The 24499-nt window shown below is 38.3% G+C and overlaps 1 protein-coding gene across 4 annotated transcripts; it reads right to left on the bottom strand.

Annotated features, from left to right (window-relative positions):
- Positions 1-6028: 6028 nt before the first annotated feature.
- On the bottom strand, positions 6029-24195 carry MAT2B (methionine adenosyltransferase 2 non-catalytic beta subunit). Of its 4 annotated transcripts, none has more exons than XM_059417314.1 (8): positions 24031-24195; positions 16524-16681; positions 14837-15031; positions 12237-12351; positions 11901-12053; positions 9214-9407; positions 8340-8453; positions 6029-7967 (listed from the first exon to the last, which is right to left on the bottom strand). In XM_059417314.1, exons 2-8 carry the CDS (start codon positions 16566-16568, stop codon positions 7797-7799), a joined length of 987 nt encoding a protein of 328 aa, XP_059273297.1. In that variant the 5' UTR covers positions 16569-16681; positions 24031-24195; the 3' UTR covers positions 6029-7796. The 4 variants fall into 4 exon arrangements, with proteins under 4 accessions (XP_059273297.1, XP_059273296.1, XP_059273298.1 ...); XM_059417313.1 differs by lacking the exon at positions 24031-24195 and adding an exon at positions 21612-21692; XM_059417315.1 differs by lacking the exon at positions 16524-16681.
- Positions 24196-24499: the final 304 nt, after the last annotated feature.

Below are 24499 nucleotides of genomic sequence, written 5' to 3'. Positions count from 1 at the left end.
GCTGAGCACAGAGCCCGATGTGGGACTTGATCCCAGGATCCCGGGATCATAACCCGAGCCGAAGGCAGAGGCTCTAACCCACTAAGCCACCCAGGCGCCCCTACCAAACATTTAAAGAATTAATACCTATTCTCCTGAAACTGTTCCAAAAAATAGAAATGGAAGGAAAACTTCCAAACTCATCTTATGAAGCCAGCATTACCTTGATCCCCAAATCAGACAAAGACCCCATCAAAAAAGAGAATTACAGACCAATATCCTTGATGAACACAAATGTGAAAATTCTCACCAAAATACTAGCCAAAAGGATCCAACTGTATATTAAAAGGATTATTCACCATGACCAAATGGGATTTATTCCTGGGCTTCAAGGCTGGTTCAATATCTGCAAATCAATCAATGTGATACAATACATTAATCAAAGAAAGAACTAGAACCACATGATACTCTCAATAGATGCTGAAAAAGCAGCTGACAAAGTACAACATCCTTTCTTAATCAAAACTCTTCACAGTGTAGGGATAGAGGGAATGTACCTCAATATCAAAGTCATCTATGAAAAACCCACAGCAAATATCATTCTCGATGGAGAAAAACTGAGAGCTTTTCTGCTAAGGTCAGGAACACGGCAGGGATGTCCATTATCACCACTGCTATTCAATATAGTATTAGAAGTCCTAGCCTCAGCAATCAGACAATGAAAAGAAATTAAAGGCATCCAAATCGGCAAAGTTGTCCAACTATCACTCTTTGCAGATGATATGATACTTTATGTGGAAAACCCAAAAGACTCCACTCCAAAACTGCTAGAACTCATATGGGAATTCAGTAAAGTATCAGGATACAAAATCAATGCACAGAAATCAGCTGCATTTATACACCAACAGCAAGACAGTAGAAAGACAAATTAAGGAGTTGATCCCATTTACAATTGCACCCCAAACCATAAGATACCTAGGAATAAACCTAATCAAAGAGGCAAAGAATCTGTACTCAAAACTATAAAGTACTCATGGAATAAACTGAGGAAGACACAAAGAAATGGAAAAATGTTCCATGCTCATGGACTGGAAGAACAAATATTGTGAAAATGTCTATTCTACCTAAAGCAATCTACACATTTAATGCAATCCCTATCAAAATACCATCAATTTTTTGTAAAGAAATGGAATAAATAATCCTAAAATTTATATTGAATAACCAGAGGAATGCTGAAAAAGAAAGCCAAAGTTTGGGGTGCCTGGGTGGCTCAGTGGGTTAAGCCACTACCTTGAGCTCAGGTCATGATCTCTGGGTCCTGGGATAGAGTCCTGCATTGGGCTCTCTGCTTGGCAGGGAGCCTGCTTCCCTCTCTCTCTCTGCCTACTTGTGCTCTCTCTCTGTCAAAAAATAAATAAACTGTCATCAAGAAAGTATGGTACTGGAACAAAAACAGACACATTCATCAGTGGAACAGAATAGAGAGCCCAGAAGTAGATCCCCAACTCTTCGGTCAACTAGTCTTTGACAAAGCAGGAAAGAATGTCCAATGGAAAAAAGATAGCCTCTTCAACAAATGGTGTTGGGAAAATTAGACAGCCACATGCCGAAAAACGAACCTGGACCATTTCCTTACTCCACACATAAAAATAGACTCAAAATGGATGAAAGCCCTCTATGTGAGACAGAAATCCATCAAAATCCTTCAGGAGAACACAGGCTGCAACCTCTTCCACCTCAGCCGCAGCCAACTTCTTCCTAGAAACATCGCCAAAGGCAAGGGCAGAAAGGGCAAAAACAAACAATTGGGACTTCATCAAAATCAAAAGCTTTTGCACAGCAAAGGAAACAGTCAACAAAACCAAAAGACCACTGACAGAATAGGAGAAGATATTTGCCAATGACATATTAGATAAAGGGCTAGTATCCAAAAATCCATAAAGATCTAATCAAACTCAATACCCAAAGAACAAATAATCCAATCAAGAAATGGACAGAGGACATGACCAGACATTTCTGCAAAGAAGACATCCAGATGGCCAATAGACACGTGAAAAGTGCTCCACAATACTCATCATCGGGGAAATAAAATCAAAACCACAATGAGACAACACCTCACACCAGTCAAAATGGCTAAAACTGTAAGTCAGGAAATGACAGATGCTGGTGAGGATGTGTAGAAAGGGGAACCCTCCTACACTGTTGATGGGAATACAAGCTGGTGCAGCCATTCTGAAAAACAGCACAAAGTTTCCTCAAAAAGTTGAAAATAGAGCTACCCTATGACCCAGCAATTGTGCTACTGGGTATTTACCTTAAAGATACAAATGTAGGGGCGCCTGGGTGGCTCAGCGGGTTAAGCCTCTGTCTTTGGCTCAGGTTATGATCCCAGGGTCCTGGGATCGAGCCCCGCATGGGGCTCTCTGCTTGGTGGGGAGCCTGCTTCCTCCTCTCTCTCTGCCTGCCTCTCTGCCTACTTGTGATCTCTGTCTGTCAAATAAATAAATAAAATATTAAAAAAAAAAAAAAAAAAAGATTCAAGTGTAGTGATCCAAAGGGGCACGTCTATCCTAGTGTTTATAGCAGCAATGTCCACAACAGCCAAACTATGGAAAGAACCGAGATGTCCATCAATAGCTGAATGGATAAAAATGATGTGATCACACACACACACACACACACACACTCAACACTCACACACGAAATACTATGCAGCCATCAAAAGAAACGAAATCTTGCCATTTGCAACTGCGTGGATGGAACTAGAGGGTATTATGCTGAGCGAAATAAGTCAATCAGAAAAAGAAAATTATCTTATGATCTCCCTGCTATGAGGAAGTTGAGAGGCCATGTAGGGAGTTTGGGGGGTAGGGAAGGAAAAAAAATGAAACAAGATGGTGTTGGGAAGGAGACAAACTATAAAAAAGGCTCTTAATCTCACAAAACAAACTGAGGGTTGCTGGGGGAAGGGGAGTAGGATGAGGGTGGTTCGGTTATAGACATTGGGGAGGGTATGTGCTATGGTGAGTTTTGGAAAGTGTGTAAGCTTGATGATCACAGACCTATACCCCTGGGGCTAATACATTATATGTTAATAAAAAATAAAAAAATTTTTCAAAAACCCACAGCAATTAAAAAATAATTTAAAATAGAAGCTATGAAATTTCTGCTATGTACAGAACTCTCATGAATAAGTAATTTGGATTAAAGATGAAATTAAAATATTTGTGTTTTAAACAAATAAATAAAAATAAAAATAAAAATAGAAATAAAAAACCAACAAAACAAAATAAAACGCCTAAAATTGTTGAAAAAAAGAGTATGGGAAGACATCAAGCTGGCTCAGTTGGTAGTGCATCCAAGTCCCGGTCTGAGGGTCACTGAGTTCAAGCCCCACGTTGGGTGCAGAGCCTACTTAAAAAAAATTAAAATTTAAAGATAAATAAACCAATTACAAATATAGGAATTTTAACATCCAATTTCTGGAGATAGAATTAGGCACATTTAAATTCAATTTGCAATTAGGTACATATAAATTAATTTGCATGGCAAAATACAGAATTTCAGAAGTACTTAGGCTAAAGAAGTTACAGTAAGGACTAATTTATCCTTTTTAAAATTTTTTAAAGGCTCCCAGGTGGCTCAGTCAGTTAAGTGTCTGACCCTTGATTTCGGTTGGAATCATGATCTCCAGATTGTGGGAGTCCGCACGGAGTCAACTTATCCCTCTTCCTCTGTTCCTCCCTCAGTTGCACACTCTCTCAAATAAATGAAAATCTTTTAAAATTTATTTCAAAAATATTAAATGCTCATTATAGAAAACTCAGAAAATATTAAAAAATCATTTAGAAAAAACCCACTTGTAATTCTACTTATGGAGGAAAACTCCTATTGTCTTTTGTCAGAAAGTATAGCTAGCTCAAGAGTGTATAAGCACAGGCTCCTCCACACACCCCCAAGCTCTTCCTCTAGGCACTTGGTAAGTCCACTGCTACTTTCTGTCAATCACCTGTGCTCTAGGCATTTCCACAATATAACCTGTGAAATAGATAATATTACTCCCACTTAACCCTAAAAGGAAACTTGAAACTCAAAGGAAAAATAACTTGCCAGAAGCAAGCAATAGAACCACATTCGAAATCAGATTTGGCTGTTTCTTATTTGCTAGTACACCTAATACGGTCCTCAAGTTAGAAAATTCTCTCTTGACTAATCTACACAGTTGAAGTAAAATCTACTGCCTTATTTAAGGCTAATGATATGATGTGGTTTACAAAGAGATAGAATTTAGACTCCAACAGTAATTTATCCCAAAGGTTTCATTGGACAGTTGAATGTTTCCTACTTCCTGCTGAAAGTGTCTCAAATGATTGTTATTTTATATTAAAACTCAAAATAAGCAAATACCTTTAACTACATAGGACAGTAGTTTAAACATGTAACAAAAATAGTCTGAGAAATATTTAAGATACATTCTGTTCTTCATACATTCAGGTTGATTGATCAAGCTCTTTTCCTTTTGGTAATGAATTTTTCCTAAATTCATTCTTGTGCCACAGACTGACACACTTAGGACCTGTTGGAATATATACCTGAACTTTTGGTATGATCTGTGGATATACAGTAGAACAGAAAGTCTCACAAACTTGAATGTTTTATACATTGGGCTCATTATAAGCATGCTCTAAAATTCCACACAACCTGAAGTCCATCATTAAAGAAACTAATAATTAAATAAATCGTGGTTCATTCACTGATATATATGCCGCCATCAAAGAATACCTAGGTCCTTCCCTTTGGTGCTCTGCGGGTAGGTTTGTGGTAGCTCCTGTGGCTGTTGGTGCAGTAGACTGTGTGGGCTAGGGGAGGGAAAGAGTGGTCTCAACTAGGTACAGTAACTGTCATGGTCACTGTCATAGGGGCCATGGCCCAGGTGTCAGAGATGCTCAATTGGCTCATGGAGGTCTGTGATGAGGGTAGCAGGAACTGTGTGATCAGAATGGTTCTTATAGGGGCGCCTGGGTGGCTCAGTGGGTTAAGCCACTGCCTTCGGCTCAGGTCATGATCTCAGGGTCCTGGGATCGAGTCCCGCATCGGGCTCTCTGCTCGGCAGGGAGCCCGCTTCCCTCTCTCTCTCTCTGCCTGCCTCTCCATCTACTTGTGATTTCTCTCTGTAAAAAAAAAAAAAAAAATCTTAAAAAAAAAAAAAAAAAAAAAAAAAAAAAAGAATGGTTCTTATAGATAACTTGAGCCAAGTGGTAAGGATATTAAGAATTACAGGAACTAGATTTCTCATGTCAGAGAATGGAGCTGCACAGAAAAGAATGGAGTGATTTGGCACTGAAGTATCAAAGTGAATTTGTTTCTTTTAGAGAGAGATGTCAGAAAAAGTCAAGATCATGAAAGAGAACACTGAATAACTGTTGCAGGTTGAATCCTAAACAAAATGGTAAGAAATGCCACAAAAAATCCTGGACTGGATAGACTTATAAAGGACATTACTGGCACAACACATGTGATGGGGTCTGTGGACTAGATAACAGTGTATCAATGTTAATTTTTTGAGTCTGAAGGTTTTATTATAGGGTTATGTGGAAGAGCATCTTGATTTTTAGGAATTATACACTGATGCTTATATAGCAGGTGGGTGACTTGGAATCATGTCTGCAATTTACTCTTGAACAGCTCAGAAAAAACAAAACATACTTTGTGTATGTAAAGAGAAAGAGAAAATGATAGGATAAATGTGGCTAAATGTTGATAACTGCGAACTATGGAAGGGGAATACAGACATTCTTGTGCTATTATGACAACTTTTCTGTTAAGATTGAAATTTCAGGGGCTCCTGATGGGCTTAGTCAGTGGAGCACAGGATTCTTGATCTCAGGGTTGTGAGTTCGAGCCCCATGTTGGATGTAGAGATCACTTAAAAATAAAATCTTAAAAAAAAGAAAAAGGATTGAAATTTCAAAGTGAATAGTAAAAACAAAACAAAACAAAACACATAGACATTCTTTATACTAATTTGGAATAAACTCTAAGGCATATAAAGATTTTAAAAGCACAGAAAAATTTTTATTTTATGATGCTATTTGTATAAAGAAGGGATGGTGACATACACATGTAAGGAGTGTATTTATCTTACTATACAGAGTGCCTGCAAAAACATACCAGGATCTGATCTACATTGATTTTCTTCCACAGATGGAAAATCAGTAGGTAGAGAAGAATGAGAAAGGTTTTTTACTCTGAAACTTTTCAGTTTTGTCCTAGGTGCAATTAAATAACTTTTAAAAAAAGGGGGGGGGGCTTTAATCCAGTGGTTGCCAAATCCAAGTACCAGGCTGCTTACTTTGGAAGCATCCAGAGAAAATTTATAACTAGATTAGCAGGTCTCAATTCCAGAAATTCTATTTCAGTGAGTCCAGGTTAGGGGTTAGGTACCACCAAAATTTCCCTAATTACAAAATATAACATGGTGTGGGAATTGGTCCTTTAAACAAATCATCCAAACCTGATTCTTTCTAAACCTAAAACTCTAAGTAAATTAGGAACTTAGAAATACTTTTTTTTTGTCCAATGGATGACAAAATCATAATCTAGGGAAAGGATACCCCATAAGTGAAATCAGAAAACCAGGTTTCACAATGAACCCTCAAGAGAAGCCAAGTCATACACCTCATTCTGCCATGCTGATTCCTTATTAAGGACCAAAAATATCCTTGAAGCTAAGGTCACTTCAATGTTACTCTGCATAGATAATACATTCAAATACTCTGCATTCTTCAGAAGGAACATCCTACATAAACATGTGTCAAAATTACATAGTTATTTTTAGTTAAAAAACAATCAGATGGCACAAGTAGATACAGTATCTGTAACATTCTAGGTCTCAAGTAGAGTTCACCAGGGTTCATTTTATTATTTATATCTCAGTAAATATCAACTGTATTTTCTTATATGCATCAGAGGTTACATAAGAATGTAATTTTTAAAAATTAAAGCAACAAATAACAGTGAGTTTAGATGCTTGGTCCTTATGGTTATAAAGTAAATAAAAGAAAACTAAGCATTACCATGCCAGCAGTACATATTTATTATTCTTGAATGGCCAAAAGACTTACAAGGCCCATCATTATTAATATAACCACAGATATGAAATATCACTTAGTGACATGGAGTGAAAAGGACAGTTTTACACATATTAAAAAAATACATACACATACACACACACTCTCTGTCAATTGCTCACCATACACTGCTACAAAAGCAGGAGGCATCAGGCTACAGGAGTTCCAATATACATAACACGTTGAAATATCTCAAGCTTAAAAACTGCATGTAAGTTGCAAAAATAAAGTTTCTTTCTTCAAACATTTTGATCAGAGCTCAAGCAATGCAAATAATGAACACCAATGATTTTGTACTACTTAACTCACTTTAAAACATAAAAAAGGTCAACAGTTGCAAAAGTCCTGAAAATGTAGAGGTTATAGGAATGAATAATGCATTTCATCCAAGAGAAAGTCTACAGTAGATCTGTCTCATCCTGGCTTGTAAATATTTAAGAATCATAATTTACTATACTCAAACAAAGTTAAGCCAGAACAAAATGATAAAAAGAAAAATCATTACTTCAACTGTGGCATTATTGCCCTTAGTTTCTTTAGACAATTTCCTAGTGCAAGAGCATCATTTACCTGAAAGATCATGAGTCACAATTAAAGAGCACTCATACAAAACTATTTCCTTTTTTCTTTAAAAAGTGCCACATACTATACTTCTCAAAAAAAAAAAAACAAAAAACTGCACATACACTAATGAAAGACCGTTTGCCTCCATCTCTTGTCAATGAGGAAAGGCCAGAGTGATTCTTTGATTCCAATTCTAAATGGTGTTCTCTGGCCAATGCCCAAGGTCTCTAATTTGGTGCAGTCGAGCTGAGCATTTCTTGGACGTTGTGCTCCTAAGACGGGACTGTCAGTTATCTTTAAAGAAAAATAAAAACAAAAAAATTAAAAATAAATACATCTATGTTGCAGTTTTATAGTCTCTATTTCACTTTGCCCTTAACTGCAAATCTGATCTGATCCCTGGAAAAATACAAATAATCAAGATAAGACTTTTCCTATAAACTTCACCAATACCCATGGGCTTCCTTGTACAGGATAGAGATAAGTAACAATATAAACCACCAACTTACAAGTTCACTTTAATTAGTACCAAAAAATGAAGTTACCCAGTATTTCTAAAGCAACATGGAAAGTTTTATCAGTAATACAAAATATAAAAAAAAAAATACAAATATAGTGACAGATCTGGGCTTTCAACCAGTGAGGTTTAAAACACCATGTACTTACAGGTCGTAAGTGACTGCTGGGAAGGTTGAAGGCATCTGCAATTGCACATGCCATTTCATACTTAGTCATTTGTTCATTGCCAGACCAGTGAAAGGTTCCCTTAATTGATGGATCCTAATAACGACATAAAAATTCAAAACAGTTTCAACTTTTTGAGTTGAGTGGAACAGACTGCACAAAAAAACTAATTTAGAAGTGCAGGAACTAAAATGTATCCCTCCTTTCTAGAATGCTGCCCAGGAGATATCTAAAATCAAATTCCTATAAATATACCCAGCTAAGCATGAGAAACAATTTCTAGAATTTAGGCTTAAGAATTTTTTTTTTAAATAAAAATATAAATGGCTCCAAATTTTATTTAGTGGGAATCATAAGAATGATTATAGATTTTTACAGAAACACAGGCCAATTTAATGAGTATTTCTAATTATCCTCAGCTAAATCAAAATGTAACAGAACCATTTTGCAGTATGAGCTAATTAGTCACGATATCCTTAAATAGTTCCATAGTACCTATTTAAAATATACATTTTTATATGTTAAAAAACTACAAACCATTATTAACATCTTAAAATCAATCACTCTCACCTTTCTATTAATATTCTAGTCAGAGACAGAGTCCATAGTGTATGAAAAAAAAAAAATTCAAATACAAGAGCATAATATTTTTACTATTCACAAATATAGCCTACTATCTGCAAACTACTTTCGTTTGGTCGCAGTTGTAAAAAAAAATTTTCATAAACACTTGTAGTTATTTATTTATATTATTATAAAGATATATATTATTATGTATAATAATAAAGGAAACAAAAACACTTGGATTTTCACTTGTTGATGGCAATTAAGAACTCCTCCTTCCAAAGATTCTCACCAGCATTCTCTTTTCTGCTAACTGGCGACATACAGTAGCTACATCTTTGACATGTGTAGGGAACCTCTGCTGCCAGTGGTCCATGTTAGCTGACTTGTTACTGAACTGCACTTTATCAAACATAACAGTTACAGCACTTTCTTCAAGCTTTTCAACTTCTCCATACAGAACAGGAATTCTCAAAACAGCAGCTCCTAGGAATTAATAAAAACAGGTAATTTTTTAAAGTTGACTGGTTCTTAAATCTTGATATAAAATGAAAGTACATAGATTTAAATAATACTGCCACAGGGGGATGCCTGGGTGGCTCACTGGGTTTAGCATTTGCCTTCAGCTCAGGTTATGATCCCAGGATCCTGGCATCAGCCCCACAACGTCAAGGTCCCTGCTTAGCAGAGAACCTGCTTCTCCCTCACTTTCTGTTGTTTCCCCTGCTTGTGCTTGTATACCCATGCTCTCTCAAATAAAAAAATTAAAATTAAAAAAAAAAAAAAATACTGTTGTAGAAAACTTGCAATTTACCAAAATGACATAGTTCACCTATAATAACGCCCATTTAACAAATATTATACTGAATATTTTTAAAGGTCTCTGTCATTTGGGGTATTTTTATATATTATTATTTTTTTTAAAGATTTTATTTATTCCTTTGACAGAGACAGATCAGAAGTAGGCAGAGAGGAAGGCAGAGAGAGGAGGAAGCAGGCTCCCCCGCCGAGCAGAGATCATGACCTGAGCTGAAGGCAGAGGCTTTAACCCAATGAGCCACCCAGGCGCCCCTTTATATATTATTTTTAACAGTCATAATAATGAAGAAATTAAACTGATATGACAACGAAGTGCAATGAGTGATCCTTGACTGGATCCTAGATTAAAAAATAAAAGGCAATGAAGGGTATTATTGGGACAAGTGGGAAAATTCCTACATAGATGATATATTATAGTATAACACCATATTAATGTTAAATTTCCTGAGTGTGATAACTACACTGTAATTATGTAAAGAAAAATCTTCTTAGTAGATAAATAGCATAGGGGAGCCTGGGTGGCCTAGTCAGTTTAGTGTCTGACCCTTGGTTCCAGTTTAGGTCATGATCTCAGGGTTGTGAGACTGAGCCCCACATACAGCTCTGTGTTCAGTGGGAAATCTGCTTAAAGATTCTCTCTCTTTGCTCCTCCCCCACCCCAGAATCAATCAATCAATCAATCAATCAATCTTTTAAAAAAGATAAACAGCATGGTGAAATATTTTGGGGTGAATTTCAACTAATTCCCAACATGTTCGGTGAAAAACACACACACATACAACCATGACACATTAACAAGTGGTGCATCTATATAAAAGTTATGTGAGTGTTTCACCACATTATTCTTGGAACCAGTGATTAAGGAATTATGAGCTTTCAGATTTTATGTAGGTCCCTACTGAGCAGTTACAACAGACTTTGAATAATGAACACTTTAACTGAAAGTTAAACTTTTTAATTAAATTAACATACTGGATAACCACGTATAGATATGTATTCAAGGATGATTCCTGCAGGATAATTTATAATACCAAAGGGAAAAAAAAAACCCATCTGGAAATGCCATAAGCATGGAATCTACACTACAAGATGCTTCTCAAAGACTGTACAGTCTAAGGCAGTGCAAGGAATCATTAAATCAAGTACTATGCAGCCACTGATAGGAAAAGATAACTCAATATGTAGTGAAAGACAGATATTCAAGGGACCAGATTATAAAACGAAATCCTCCATTTTTAGAAAATTCACAAAAAATGCTTTCATACCTAACCACATTTGGTGCTTCCCAGAGGCGAGATTATAAAAGAACTTCTACCCTTTACAATTTTGATTTTATTTTTTTTTCCAGTAAGAGTATTACTTTTTATATTCGGCACATATATTTGTGTGTATATACACAAACACATATAAGGGAAAAGAAGAGCCATACAAACAGAAATTCAAAACCTCGGGCACCTTGGTGGCTCAGTCAGTTAAGCATCTGACTCCTGATTTTGGCTCAGGTCATGATCTCAGTGTTGTGAGATCAAGCCCCGCCCTGGGCTCCACACTGGGTATGAAGCCTGCTTGAGAGTCTCTCTCTCCTTCTCCACCTGCCCCTCCCCCTAACCCCCTTGTCTCTCCAGATCTTAAAAAAAAAGAAATAAATAAATTTAAGAATTGTACAAAAAATAACAAATACCTCAATCTAGGAGAAATGATACAGACCTGTTTTTTGAAAGAATATTACAAATATTTATACTATAAGAGTCTTGTCTTTTATACAATAACTTTTTTTTTAATCTAAGCTCTACGCCCAATATGGGGATTGAATTCATAACCCCAAGATCATCAAGAATTACATACTCTACTGACTGAGCCAGCCAGGTACCCCTATACATGACATTCATGTATATACCAATACTGGAAAAAGTCTGCAAGGATTCATAAATTCGTCATGATTTCTAAAATTCTTATTTTTCATTTTTATTAACTACATTCTCTAATTTTTCCTCCAATGATTTATGCTAATTTTTTCAAAATTTTGTATGTCTTATATATAGCATACCATATATATGTGTATATATACATGTGTGTATGTCTGTGTGTGTTTTTCTCAGTATCATAAAAGGAATCCTCAAAACAATCAAAACTATCAGGAGCTAAAGAAATTTGTCTTACCTAAATTGTTCTCTAGGACAGCCTTTTCTCCTTCTAATTTTGTTTTGCCATACAGATTTAGGGGACTTGGTACGTCTTCCTCTCTATAAGGTGGATCTGTTCCATCAAATACATAATCTGAACTAATGTAGATTAGAAATGCTCCAATTAAAGCTAAAAAAAAAGACATAAAAGAAAATAATCTATCAAATTATTACATAACATCACTCTGCACTGGCATTTATAATAGCTTATTCATCATATATAAATCTCTTCTAAGCGATCTAGAAACCTTTGACCTTTATAAACTCAGCAATTATTTAATATTTTGCAAAGATTTTATAAAGTCATCATTACCTGCTTCCTTTGCTAAATTCCCAGAAGCATCCACATTAAGCTGAGAAGCAGCATCTGGCTGATTTTCCACAACATCTGGCCTTCTCTCTGCTGCACAGTGTACTATGACATGGGGCTGGAAGGTAAACATTGATGTATTTTTAAGCCAAAGGAATAAAACAAGGGAGCTACAGCCTCCCAACAGTGACTCAATTCATAAAAAAGGTTTGCTAAATCAATATTCCTTCAAGTAAATAATCGCTGTAATTTTTTAAATTTTTTTTTTTTAGAATTGCTATAATAGTTTTGCCATGCTTCCCTTTTCCAAATTTCAAACTTCCTTAAAATAAATGTAGGTGGGGTGTCTACGTGGCTCAGTGGATTAAGCCTCTGCCTTCAGCTCAGGTCATGATCTCAGGGTCCTGGCATTCAGCCCTGCATCAGGCTCTCTGCTCAGCAGGGAGGCTGCTTTCCCCTCTCTCTCTACCTACTACTCTGCCTACTTGTGATCTCTCTCTCTCTCTCAAATAAATAAATAAATCTTTAAGAGATAGACAGACAGACAAATAAATAAATAAATGTAGGCCCTGAAAAGGAAAGAGCAATTTAGTAATCCCTAGGCAAAACCAGATAAACTCAAGATCAACAACTATTATTTTTCTTTTTTCTTTTTTTTTTTTTTTAAGATTTTATTTATTTATCTGACAGAGAGAGAGATCACAAGTAGGCGGAGAGGCAGGCAGAGAGAGAGAGAAGGAAGCAGGCTCCCCACCGAGTAGAGAGCCCGATGCGGGGCTCGATCCCGACCAGAGCCAAAGGCAGAGGCTTAACCCACTGAGCCACCAGACGCCCCAACAACTATTATTTTTCAATCAAAATAAGCTTTATTCTCTAATTTGGATGGGAGAAAAGAGCTAACATTTATACAATAAATATGACCTAAATAATAATTTGTGTTAAAAGAATACCAATTTCAAATTAAATTCATAAATTCAAATCTCTTATACCAACCATTTAAAGAATGTTAACTATGGGGAGCCTGGGTGCCTCAGTGGGTTAAGCCTCTGTCTTCGGCTCAGGTCATGATCTTAGGGTCTTGGGACTGAGACCCACCTTGGGCTCCCTGTTCAGCAGGGAGTCTGCTTCTCCCTCTTTCTATCTGCCTACCCCTCTGCCTATTTGTGATCTCTCTCTCTGTCAAATAAATCAAATCTTAAACAACAACAACAAAATGTTAACCATTTATTATATCACCTATATACTAACCCCTGTGCAAGGAGCAAGGATTTCATAATCTACTGGAAAAGAAGGGTATGTAAAGAGACTGTTTCAGTAGTATGTGACATACATCAAGACAGAGGAATGGGGCACCTGGCTGGCTCAGTCAGTAGAGGATGTGATTCTTGAACTTGGGGTAACAAGTTCAAGCCTCATGTGCAGCCTAGAGCTTACTTAAAAAAAATAATTATAATAACTAAATTGAAGATATAGGAATGCACAGGGTCTTTTGTTAAGGAGGGGTACCTACTTCCCAGAGAAGATGAACCCAAGTGAAGATTCGGTAAAAGTACTGACAGGCAGGGCTAACACACAAACATGCCAGACTATCTCCATCCTTAACAAGTGCCGAGGAAGCATAATCTTAGAGTTGCTTTAAAACTTGAACGTGCATAATCTGGGGTGCATCTTACAATGTCCTGGGCCCGACACAGACTTACTGAGTTAAAATTTCTGGAAATGAGATCTAAATAATGAGTTCTCCAAGTGACTAATGCAGGTGTACCTTGGACATTGTTGAAAAGAACTTTAACTCTCACAATTTGATCAGAGGTAGAACAAAAGTTAAATTTTTCAGTAACTTTACTACAGCACTGGTCAACAAGTTATTTAACCCGAGCCTCTGTCATCTCTAAAATGGAAATGATAATACCTACTTTGCAGTGTTACGGGTTTACAGATAATATTAAACAGGCATTTGCACAGAAAGTCGTATTTAAAAAGAGAACCTCACAAACATAAGCTTTTTATAAAATGCTTTTTTTAATTCCCAAGTTTTGTCAACCTGTGTTTCGACACAATCTTTTGAACGGCTGCATATATTTTGCCATGCTAACAGAAAAAAAAAAGTGCACTATACACTTGGTCGTGGAACATGGGTTTGAGTTACGAGTCTATTTAGATGCGGATATTTTTAAATAAATAAAATACCATAAATGTATTTTCTCAGTACCATTTTCTTCTCCACAGCTTATTTTATTGTAAGAATACAGTATATAACACATATGCAAACTATGTGTTAATCAACCAGGCTTCCAGTCAATAGTGTTAAAAGAATACCAATTTCAAATTAAATTCATAAATTCAAATATCTTATATTAGCAGTTGTTTTGAGGAAGTAAAAAGTTATACACAGATGTTCAATTATGCAAGGATTGGCACTCCTAAGGCCTGCACTGTTCAAGGATCAACTGCATACTCTTGTTGCTTAATAGGTTAGAGCTTAAGTACAGTTAACTCTCTTGAGAGCAAGAACATTTTCTAAATCATCCAGACAACTGTTTAATATAGTTCATAGACAATTCTTAGCATAGTTTATGTATGTGTTAAACAGACAACCATACCTGAAAATCGTGAATGATGTGATGAACCGCTTCAGAATCCAAAAGATTAACCTGTTCAAATTTTGGTCTTGCTCTTCTAAAACCACAGCCAAAGGCATGCCAATTATTCTGCTTAAATTCTTTATACACAGCTCTGCCAAGAAGCCCAGTGGCGCCAGTAATCAGAACCCGCCTATTGGGAACGTTAACTTCCTCCTAAAAGATGAATAGGAGAACAAAGGATTAGGTATTTTGAAAATACTCTCTCTACAAAATTAGTCACTATTATTGTTCAATAAATACTTCCAGTCTAAGTAGTTTGCTTCGTGTCCCATATTTATTAGACAATTCGTAAGTTAGAACAAAGATCAAGCTGCATCAATAATTATATCACTTAAGAAAACGTTCTACTGGGGCACCCTGGTGGCTCAGTCATTAAGTGTCTGCCTTCGGCTCAGGTCAAGCCCCACATCAGACACCCTGCTCGGTGGGAAGCCTGCTTCTCCCCCTCCCACTCCCCTTGTTCATGTGCCCTCTCTGGCTGTGTCTCTCTCTGTCAAATAAATAAAATCTTTAAAAAAGAAAAAAGAAAGAAAGGTTTTATTCATCTTATCCAAGAAAAAGAACCTAAGGTGATACTGTAAGGATATGCCTAGTCAAATAGATTTATAGTTGAATAAACAGCAATTTTATTACGTTCTCCATTTTATAAAAATGTACAATTAGTCTGAAGCTATGAATTTTTTACGCCCTGATTAACTATTTGGCTGTATTCCACCAGTATATTCACAAGTTGACAATTTTGGTCTTCAGTTTGTAATCCCAAGTTTTCTTCCAAATCTCATTGATTTATCATATTCTGATAGGTCTGAATTAGAGAATTCACATTTCACAGGAATTTATGTGGAGGAAAAATACATGTGGTCTTAACAGTAATAATAATCCAAGTTTAAGCAAACTGGTAAATGTTCCTGAGTTATCTCTAAATTTACTTTAACAGACAAGTTAAAACTAACATTGGTGGGGAAAGCCCTAACACAGAAGATAATGGAAAAAAGAAAAAGAAACAAATATTTTAAACTAATCTATGTTCTTACATGGCAAAGAAAAAATTCCTTACACAATGAAATTAAAAGGAACTACTATTTAGGAAAAAAAAAAGTTGTTTCCAAACCAGTTTAAAAACTTCCATTCTTCCCAAAGATGGATAACACCAAATTTCCCAAACTCTTGAATAAAATCAACATTTACTATTTTAAAAACCACCAATAAATAGTTTTATTGGGGGGGGCACCTGGGTGGCTCAGTGTGTTAAGCCTCTGCCTTCGGCTCAGGTCATGATCTCAGGGTCCTGGGATCAAGCCCTGAATACAGGCTCTCGGCTCAGCTGGGAGCCTGCTTCGCCCTCTTTCTCTACCTGCCTCTCTGCCTGCTTGTGATATCTCTCTCTCTCTCTCTCTCTGTGTCATATAAATAAATAAAATCTTTAAAAAAGAGAGAGAGAGAGAAAAGAAAAGTTTTATTAGGGGCACTTTGCTTGCTGCGTCAGTATAGCATGTGACTCTTGATCTCAGGGTCGAAAATTTAAGCCCAGGTTTGGTGTGCAGCCTACTTTAAAAAAATTATTATATTTTATCAGTTCGCAGTCTTTTTACTATAGCTATGGTCACCTATTCTGAGATGTCAGAAACTTCAAAAAGGATGGTACCTGGGTGGCTCGGTGAGTTAAGTGTCTGCCTTTGGCTGGGGTCATGATCCCAGAGTCCTGGGATTAAGTCCCACATGGGGCTCCTTGCTCAGCAGGAAGTCTGCTTCTCCTTTTCCCTCTGGGGCTCCCTTGCTCATGCTCTCTCAAATAAATAAAATCTTAAAAAAACAAAAAACAAAACAAAAACAAAAACACTTTAAACAAGCATACAATAACTAAAGATCTTTGATAGTCCTTAGTTTAGCAGAATAATTTAGCACTATGTTTAAAAAAAAAAAAAAAAAAAGGCGGCCACCACAGGGCACCTGGGTGGACAGTGGGTTAATGCCTCTGCCTTCAGATCAAGTCATGATCCTGGGGTCCTGGGATCGAGCCCCACAGAGCCCCACATTGGTCTCTCTGCTCAGTAGGGAGCCTGTTTCCGCCTGCCTCTCTGCCTACTTGTGATCTCTGTTTGTCAAAAAAATAAATAAAATCTTAAAAAAAATAAAGAAAGGAGACTACATAATGGTAAACTCTTAAAGATATCTTTTCCTTAGTTCAACCATTCCAAACTTTTTAAAAATTGAAGGAAAAATTATCTAGGCTCTCTGTTGTAAAACCTGGCCCCAAGCCAACTGATCTATGAAAACAAGGATTTCAGCCAGTAAAATATTTTCTTTGAATTTTGGCAAGAAAACAGCCCTACAAAGACTGATTTGTAAAGAAGAGAGAACATGCCAAGTCTAGTAGATACAATCAGAAAACAATTTACACAGGATAAATACCATAAAGATCCCTGAGAAAATATAAAAGAGCTATGATTTGGTTTCTTCTGAGTTTCTCACTTTTTATTACTTCACATTAAAGAAGCAAAGGCATATGTTACAGTTCTTAGTTGGTAGCTCTTAGGGTTCATTATGTGTAAGAATCATGCAGGAGGCTTTCAGATTTAGTACATCTGGGATAAGTCCTGATAATTTGTATTTCTAACAAGTTCCCAGGAATGTGCTGAAGATGGTGATTTGGAAACTGCCCTTTGAGAAGTGTAATCTTGAACTCCAGGAAAAGTCCAAGGTTTTCCTAAGAAACATTTATCTTATTCAAAGAAGCCAAAAAATGTCATCTACCTTTCCAAAAGCGACACCTTTCCTTCCTTCCCTTTTCTCCCGTAAAAGGAAAACAAGAGTTAAGTCAAAGAACAAGTATAATGTATTACACAAAGGTTACTGAACAGTGGATTCCAATCTCTGTGTACTTCACTGACTGCGTAAAGCACACTTTTTCCTCATTTTAACATCCCTGTTAAATGAATGAAACAGAGATGCATCTTCTTACTATGTCATACTTTGGCAGTGTCTTTTGCTTTTTAGTGCATCTTAAAATCAGAGCCCAGATAATCAAGTACATTTTAGACTTGATGAAATACAGAATTAAATTATAAGGACAGCAAGGCTCTTAGGGAATTTAATACACTTAACTTTAAAACAGAATGTGGTTGCATGGAAAAAAATACAATCTTTTGTCCTTAAAGCCTGGGGTAATTTGTAAGGTCCCTAGAAGAAAAGAGGAAACAGTCCATGGTAACCAGTGAACAGATGTCAGTGCTCGAGAATTTTCTTTATTAAAAAAAGCAGAGATCTGAAGTGCAAGCATTTCTTAAAACGGAAATGATACTGCACAATCTTATATCTGAAAACTATCCAGTATTATGTAAGCCTACATCATAACTCCTGATCATAAGAATAGCCTTATTAAACATGCAGGGCAAATACTATTTCCAAACTGAGGAATCTCAAGCACTGAAACATCAAAGTCTTTACCCATAGTAAACGGAAAAGGTTGGGCCCAGACTTGTTTCTAGCTTCTATGGTCCAGCCATAGAAGACAAAACTGAGTTTTGTCTTAATCCTTTGAACTTCTATTTGATTTCATAATGATTAAATTTTAACTATTCTGCCATGAAATATGGTACTGAAAAGTTACTGAAATTTCTATTGATCAAATTCCTCATTAATAAAAAGAGGAATGTGAATAAGATGACTAAGGCTCTTCCAGCTTTACAGTTTTGTAATTCTAACATTTTCCATATTATACTTAACACAGAGGGGACTGAAGAGCGAAAGGAGCCTCGTTTATTTAAGTCATTTTTCCTCTTTTCACAGAGTTCTCTCTAGAGACTCAATGAGCTCCTTCTGTCACACTACAGGAGCCAAGACAAGATTTTTGTCATTTGGTGGTTGGCAAATAAAATATGCCTCACTCTGAAATTAAAAGACTCCAAACAAAAATATTTATTTTTTACTTTCTATATATAAACAGAAATTCATCTCAAGCTTTTAAAAAGCACACTGTTTTCAGGGGTTTTTGTTTGTTTGTTTTAAAGATTTTATCTATTTATTTGTCAGAGAGAGAGAGAGCGCAAGCAGGCAGAGTGGCAGGCAGAGGCAGAGAGAGAAGCAGGCTCCCTGCTGGTCAAGGAGCCCGATGTGGGACTCCCTCCCAGAAACTCAGGATCATGACCCGAACCAAAGGCAGCAGCTTAACCAACTGAGCCACCCAGGTATCCCTTTATTTTTATTTTTAAAAGAAAAGGACTATTCCTCTAAAAAATTACTTTGGACTGTTACTCCATAAAATACTTTAGTCTTGCAAAACTCAGGAATATCCATGCACTTCAAAGAACTCAGAATGAAGAAACTGTAGTTAATCCAAACAACAACAGAGAATTGAAAATACTGTCTGCCTGAAAACTTAACTTACATGTATATACTATGAAGTATCACTTTAAGTTACTCTGAATGTATTTGCCTCTAACTACATAAACTCTTAGAAGTATAAAACTACAAGTGAACAGATTTATATAGTCACTCAAAGAATTCCTAAAAAATTAAATACATATAAATAAACATAGAGGTACCAGTTTCATTATGCTACCTAATCAAATGACACCAAACTATAGGTAATGATACAAATGGCTCTTTCAAAATGGTCAAACACTACTCCGGGACAGTGATTTTCACTTTAGTACACTTGCATTAACTTCTAAAAATGTCTCAGAGGGGCGCCTGGGTGGCTCAGTGGGTTAAGCCTCTGCCTTGGGCTCAGGTTATGATCTCGGGGTCCTGGGATCAAACCCGGCATCAGGCTCTCTGCTCCACGGGGTGCCTGCTTCCCCCTTCTCTCTCTCTGCCTGCCTCTCTGCCTACTTGTGATCTCTGTCAAATAAATAAATAAAATCTTAAAAAATAAAATAAATATGTCCCAGAAAAAGAATGAGACATCAGTAACATTTAAATTGAGATCTTCTTAAAATTTTAGTGGTAAATAAAATACTTTGCTATTTTTAGAACCTCTTAGATACGGCAGTTTCCTCTTCCTTTCTTTAACTGATCCTCTCATACAACATTCCTCTGGAGGCAGATCTCTGAGTAGACATTACTGGACACTAAGAGACTCAAGATTCCATGACTATCTAGGCGACACTGGTCTAACTGCTACTGTCACCCTATCTCTACCCTTCAAGACAGTCTTAACAGGTACCACCACAGTCACCTTCTCCAATGTAAGCAGTAAGGCAGTCCTCATTCTCACGAGTGAATTTTTTTTTTTAAGATTTTATTTATTTATTTGACAGAGAGAGATCACAAGTAGGCAGAGAGGCAGGCAGAGAGAGGAGGAAGCAGGCTCCCCGCTGAGCAGAGAGCCGGATGCGGGACTCGATCCCAGGACCCTGAGATCATGACCTGAGCGGAAGGCAGCGGCCTAACCCACTGAGCCACCCAGGCGCCCTCACGAGTGAATTTTAATTCCACATGTTTTGAGAGAGCAGAAAATATGTGTCAAGATTTAGGGTGGAGGCCCCCTGGCCAGCTCAGTCCGTACAGCTTTACACTCTTATCTCAGGACTATGAGTGTGAGCCCCACTATGAGTGCAGATTATTTTAAAATTAAAAGAATCTTAAAAAAAAAAAAAAAGTAAGATTTAGGGTGTATCGTTTTTAGTGAAATCATGAAAACCTATTTTCATTAATCTACTGAACTCCTACTGTGAAACATTAAGCTTTACACGCATACACACACACACACACACACACACACGCGTATGTTTGTAAACAATATGTAACATTATGCATTCAGTACTTTGGGGGACACATAAAAACAATACATAAGTTTTCATAGTCCATCTCGCCTACCTTTACCCCCCCCCCAACACCAAACTGATTAGAAACACTAAATATACTCTTGGAAGCATAAAAATTCTGCAGTATCAAAAACAGCCATCTCCCACATCTCTTATTTCCGTAAGACATATCGGTCTAGGCATTAACATTCTTCTTTTCGCCATTGCTAGATACATTCTGTGGACTGAATGCTGGGAGGCCCAGAAATGAAACACAAGCAAGCATGGAGACGGAAGACGTCTGGGATAGTTCTCCCACCGTAACAATCTTCCTTTATGTAACCTCCATAGTGATTCAAAGCCTGAGAAAGTGAAAGAGATTTGTATCTGAATCTCGGCTCCAAGCTTACTGAATGAACTTGGCCGAAGGCTCATCCTGTAAACCTCAATTTTCTCCTCTGTAAAATGGAGCAAAAACAGTATCTCGCCGTTAGGACGATTAAATGATGCATGTAAAGTGCCTGACCTAGTGCCTTGCACTAAGATTTCGGTAACTTGTCATCTCCAAATCCGCTATTTCTAAAACACCACTTTCCCCTTGGTTCTCAGATAAGAAGTGGTAAGATCGAGAGATAGGAACAAAGAATGAAGAAGAAATTCAGAGAGATAAAACAAAACCGAAAGAGCTCTGAAAGCCCCTCTTCGTTTCCGGGAGGGAAGACCGAAGGCACCAGAGTGAAACCAGACCCCCTCGCTTCCTGCCGCAGGACTGGAGGAGCAAACACCGACGGGTGTGCACGGAGGTAAACAAACTCGGTGGCGCCGCCCTCTCCAACCAGAGCTAGGAAGGAGGTGCTGGGGCGACTCAGAGTCAGGGGCTGGGATTTCTGCAGGATACGCAAGGTAGATCACCCGAGCCCCCGCGACCTGGCTCGTCCCCCTCTGCATTCCCGATTCCTACGAGACCCCCGGGCCGACTCCCTCACCTCCACCAGCCGGCAGCTCCCGGGAACAAAGTGGATGGAGAGCTCGTTCTCCCGCCCCACCATGCCCGCCGTCTTCGCGCCGCCGCCGCAGCGACCGCCACTTCCACCAGCCCAGGATCGCCGCGGGCCGCAGCTTCGTCGCCCTCGGCCCGCCTCCCTAGGTCTGGGCCGGCCCCCGCTCTCCGCTTCCGGCTTCCGCCGCCAAGGCCTCGCCCGTTGATTGGCCACGCTCAGCCGATGCCCCAGAAAGGGGGCGGGCGCGTTCAGTACGCTCCCAGCCCACTCGCCAACTCTTAAAGGAATACACCAAACAAAGGCCTTGGCCTTAGGCAGTGAATACAAGTTTTGTGTGGGGAGGGGTTGTTTCTGTACTTTTTTTCTCTCTTTGCCTTTGTTCTGGACTAGGGAAGGACTGAACTGGATCGCCTAGGGTTTCAAGTTTCCAGAGTGCCCCGGGCGTAAGAGCCAGCCGCGCACGTAATACAGCAAGTAGGAGAAAACATTTTAAAGCCAGGGGGTAGGTTTGGGGAACACCAGGAGGAGGGAGGACAGTAGACCTCCCATCTCTGCAACATTAGGAGGTGGTTTTTTGTTTTGTTTTGTTTTCCCCAGAGATTTAGAAAGACAGAAGAATAAAAATACAAGTGTTGGCATCTGAGTCATTAACACCTCAACAACCCATTTGTCTTTCTGGGATGCTAAAAAGTGGTACGTGTGAAATTCTAAATAAGTCAAACTATTTTTAACCAGTTAAAAATAAAAAGCTGGAGGGGGTGGGGGAGGAATTATCCGGGAGCCTCTTCAAAATAGATTCTCGGACTGTACCCGTAAACACATAACGAGACCCGGTGGTAATAGACCCGGGGACTGTACATTTTCGTTAGCGGAAGGAACCGGACCCCACCGACCCCCTTGGAGAGAAGCACTCGCGTCACGAACTGCCCGGTCCGGCCCCGCGAGCTTGGCCTCCGCAACCACCGCCAAGTTCAAGAAACCGAGCGGAGGAGCGTTAGACCCTCCACCACTTGCACGGCTTCCTAAAAGCACGAATCGGAAACAACAGCCCCGAGGGCCGAGAAAGACCTCGCAGGCAACTGGTTTCCCTCCCAGCTCAAAACCGCAAAATCCGCGTCCATTGGGACGCCTGTGGAATTTGCCCAGGAAAAAACCCGCCATGGGCCGTGTAGGCTCCGCGGGCATGCACCCAGCAGTCCCGAGTGTTCTGACCCAGACACGCCGGACACGGGGCTTGAGAGTCGCCTACAGGCGTGACCGCGGCTTGGATTTTTCTGAAAATCTGAACAAAAAGGCCTTATTTTCATAATCCCTTTCGGTTTATTTCAGAGCTAAAGACTAAGCAGCCTTTTGAAAAAGTTTTTCTTTGTCTGAGCCCCGTGAATTTCCTTTCTACCCAACCCCCCTCCTCCCAGCAAGAACTCATTTCTTAATTCGAGTTAACAGTCTTTCTTTGGAACGGTGGGGGAAGAGAGCCTGAAGCCTCCCCAACCCCCCACCCCGCTTTCCAATTTTTGTTTTTTCCCAAACTGTTACTGTTAATCAACTTAGCATTATTCAGAGAGTCCTTGAGAGGGCTGCCCCAGCATTAAACATTCATAATCTGCACACAAAGAAAAGGTGAGTGTCCGTGGGTGGGTAGGGGAGGCAAATTCAAGATCCTCCTAATCCTCTTTTAAAAACTGGGATTTTTGTTGTTAATTTCTAGTAGCGACGTGTGATGCAACCTGATCGTTCTGATTTTTTTTAAAAAGTGTACAGTGCGAAGATTTAAGGACATGCATATGCAATTACTATTTTATTTTTATTCTCAGAGCAGCCTTGTCCAGAGTTAAGAACAAGAGTTTTCTTGCCTACCTTAGAATTTGGCGTGATACCTCCCAGGTAAAACCAGAGTCTAGTTGTGTAGTTTTTATTCATTCTCTTTAAAGATTAAAGTTTCTCTGTGAACAAAAATGCCACCGCTGTACATACAATATCCAAGTTCCTGTGGTGGCTAAGTCTATAAATTCAAAGAGAGCAGCCTGGAGCTAAAGTTATGTTAGCAGATTCAGTTCATGCTAAGACAAAGGCAGGAGCACACAATTAAAGATAAAATCCTTACTTATATAGAACCTTCACGTACGTCACTGCATATAATTTGGTTAAGGAAACTGCTGTTCTGTTTTGCATTTTTTTTTTTTTGTCAGTTAATGAGACTTAGCTGAAAACCTGGTCCCCAGGGTCAATAATTAAAACTGGTTTATCCTTCCATGTCCCAAAGTTACATGTTTTAAAGAAATGAATGACACCCGCTTCTTTTTTTCTTTTTTTAACACACCCTTTTGGTTTTTACCATTCACTGGGATGCTTTTTAAAGACACTAACTCCAAAATGCTTCATTTCTTGAACAGCTAGCTCTTACCTGTTCCATGTCCTCCGGCATTTCAGGCATAATTCCAAAATTATCTCAGGAAAACAGATTTGGGGTGAGTCTCAGCCTCTGCCTTTTCTGCCTGGGTCTTTGTTCTGCCTGAAGAGAGCTCAGGCACGCAAAAACGTGAGCTTCAGCTTCACTCGACCTTTTAAATTAGCATTTTGATTCCAATCCCAGAATCTCATGCAGTTTTCCACATTGCAGTAAACTGGCAGCTGATTCCCCCTGGCAGTCTTGAAAATACCCAATGAGAAGTTTCATGTTTAATTGCATGTCAAGTTAGGGTCCATTAGCAAAACTATTGGGAGAACCAGTTTATTTAAAAAAAGAAGAAGAAAGGAAGAAACAAAAAAACTTCCTGTGAAGACTTGTTGCAATTTTCTCTAGCAGAAGAAAAGCAAGAGCTCACAGTTGGAAAGCACGCAGATTTTGCAGTCGATTTCGTGTCCTGAAATAT

Source organism: Mustela nigripes, chromosome 12 (assembly GCF_022355385.1).
Source record: "Mustela nigripes isolate SB6536 chromosome 12, MUSNIG.SB6536, whole genome shotgun sequence".
NCBI lineage: Eukaryota > Metazoa > Chordata > Mammalia > Carnivora > Mustelidae > Mustela > Mustela nigripes.
The sequence above is the reverse complement of the archived record's forward strand: the minus strand, read 5'-3'. Positions and strand labels throughout refer to the sequence as shown.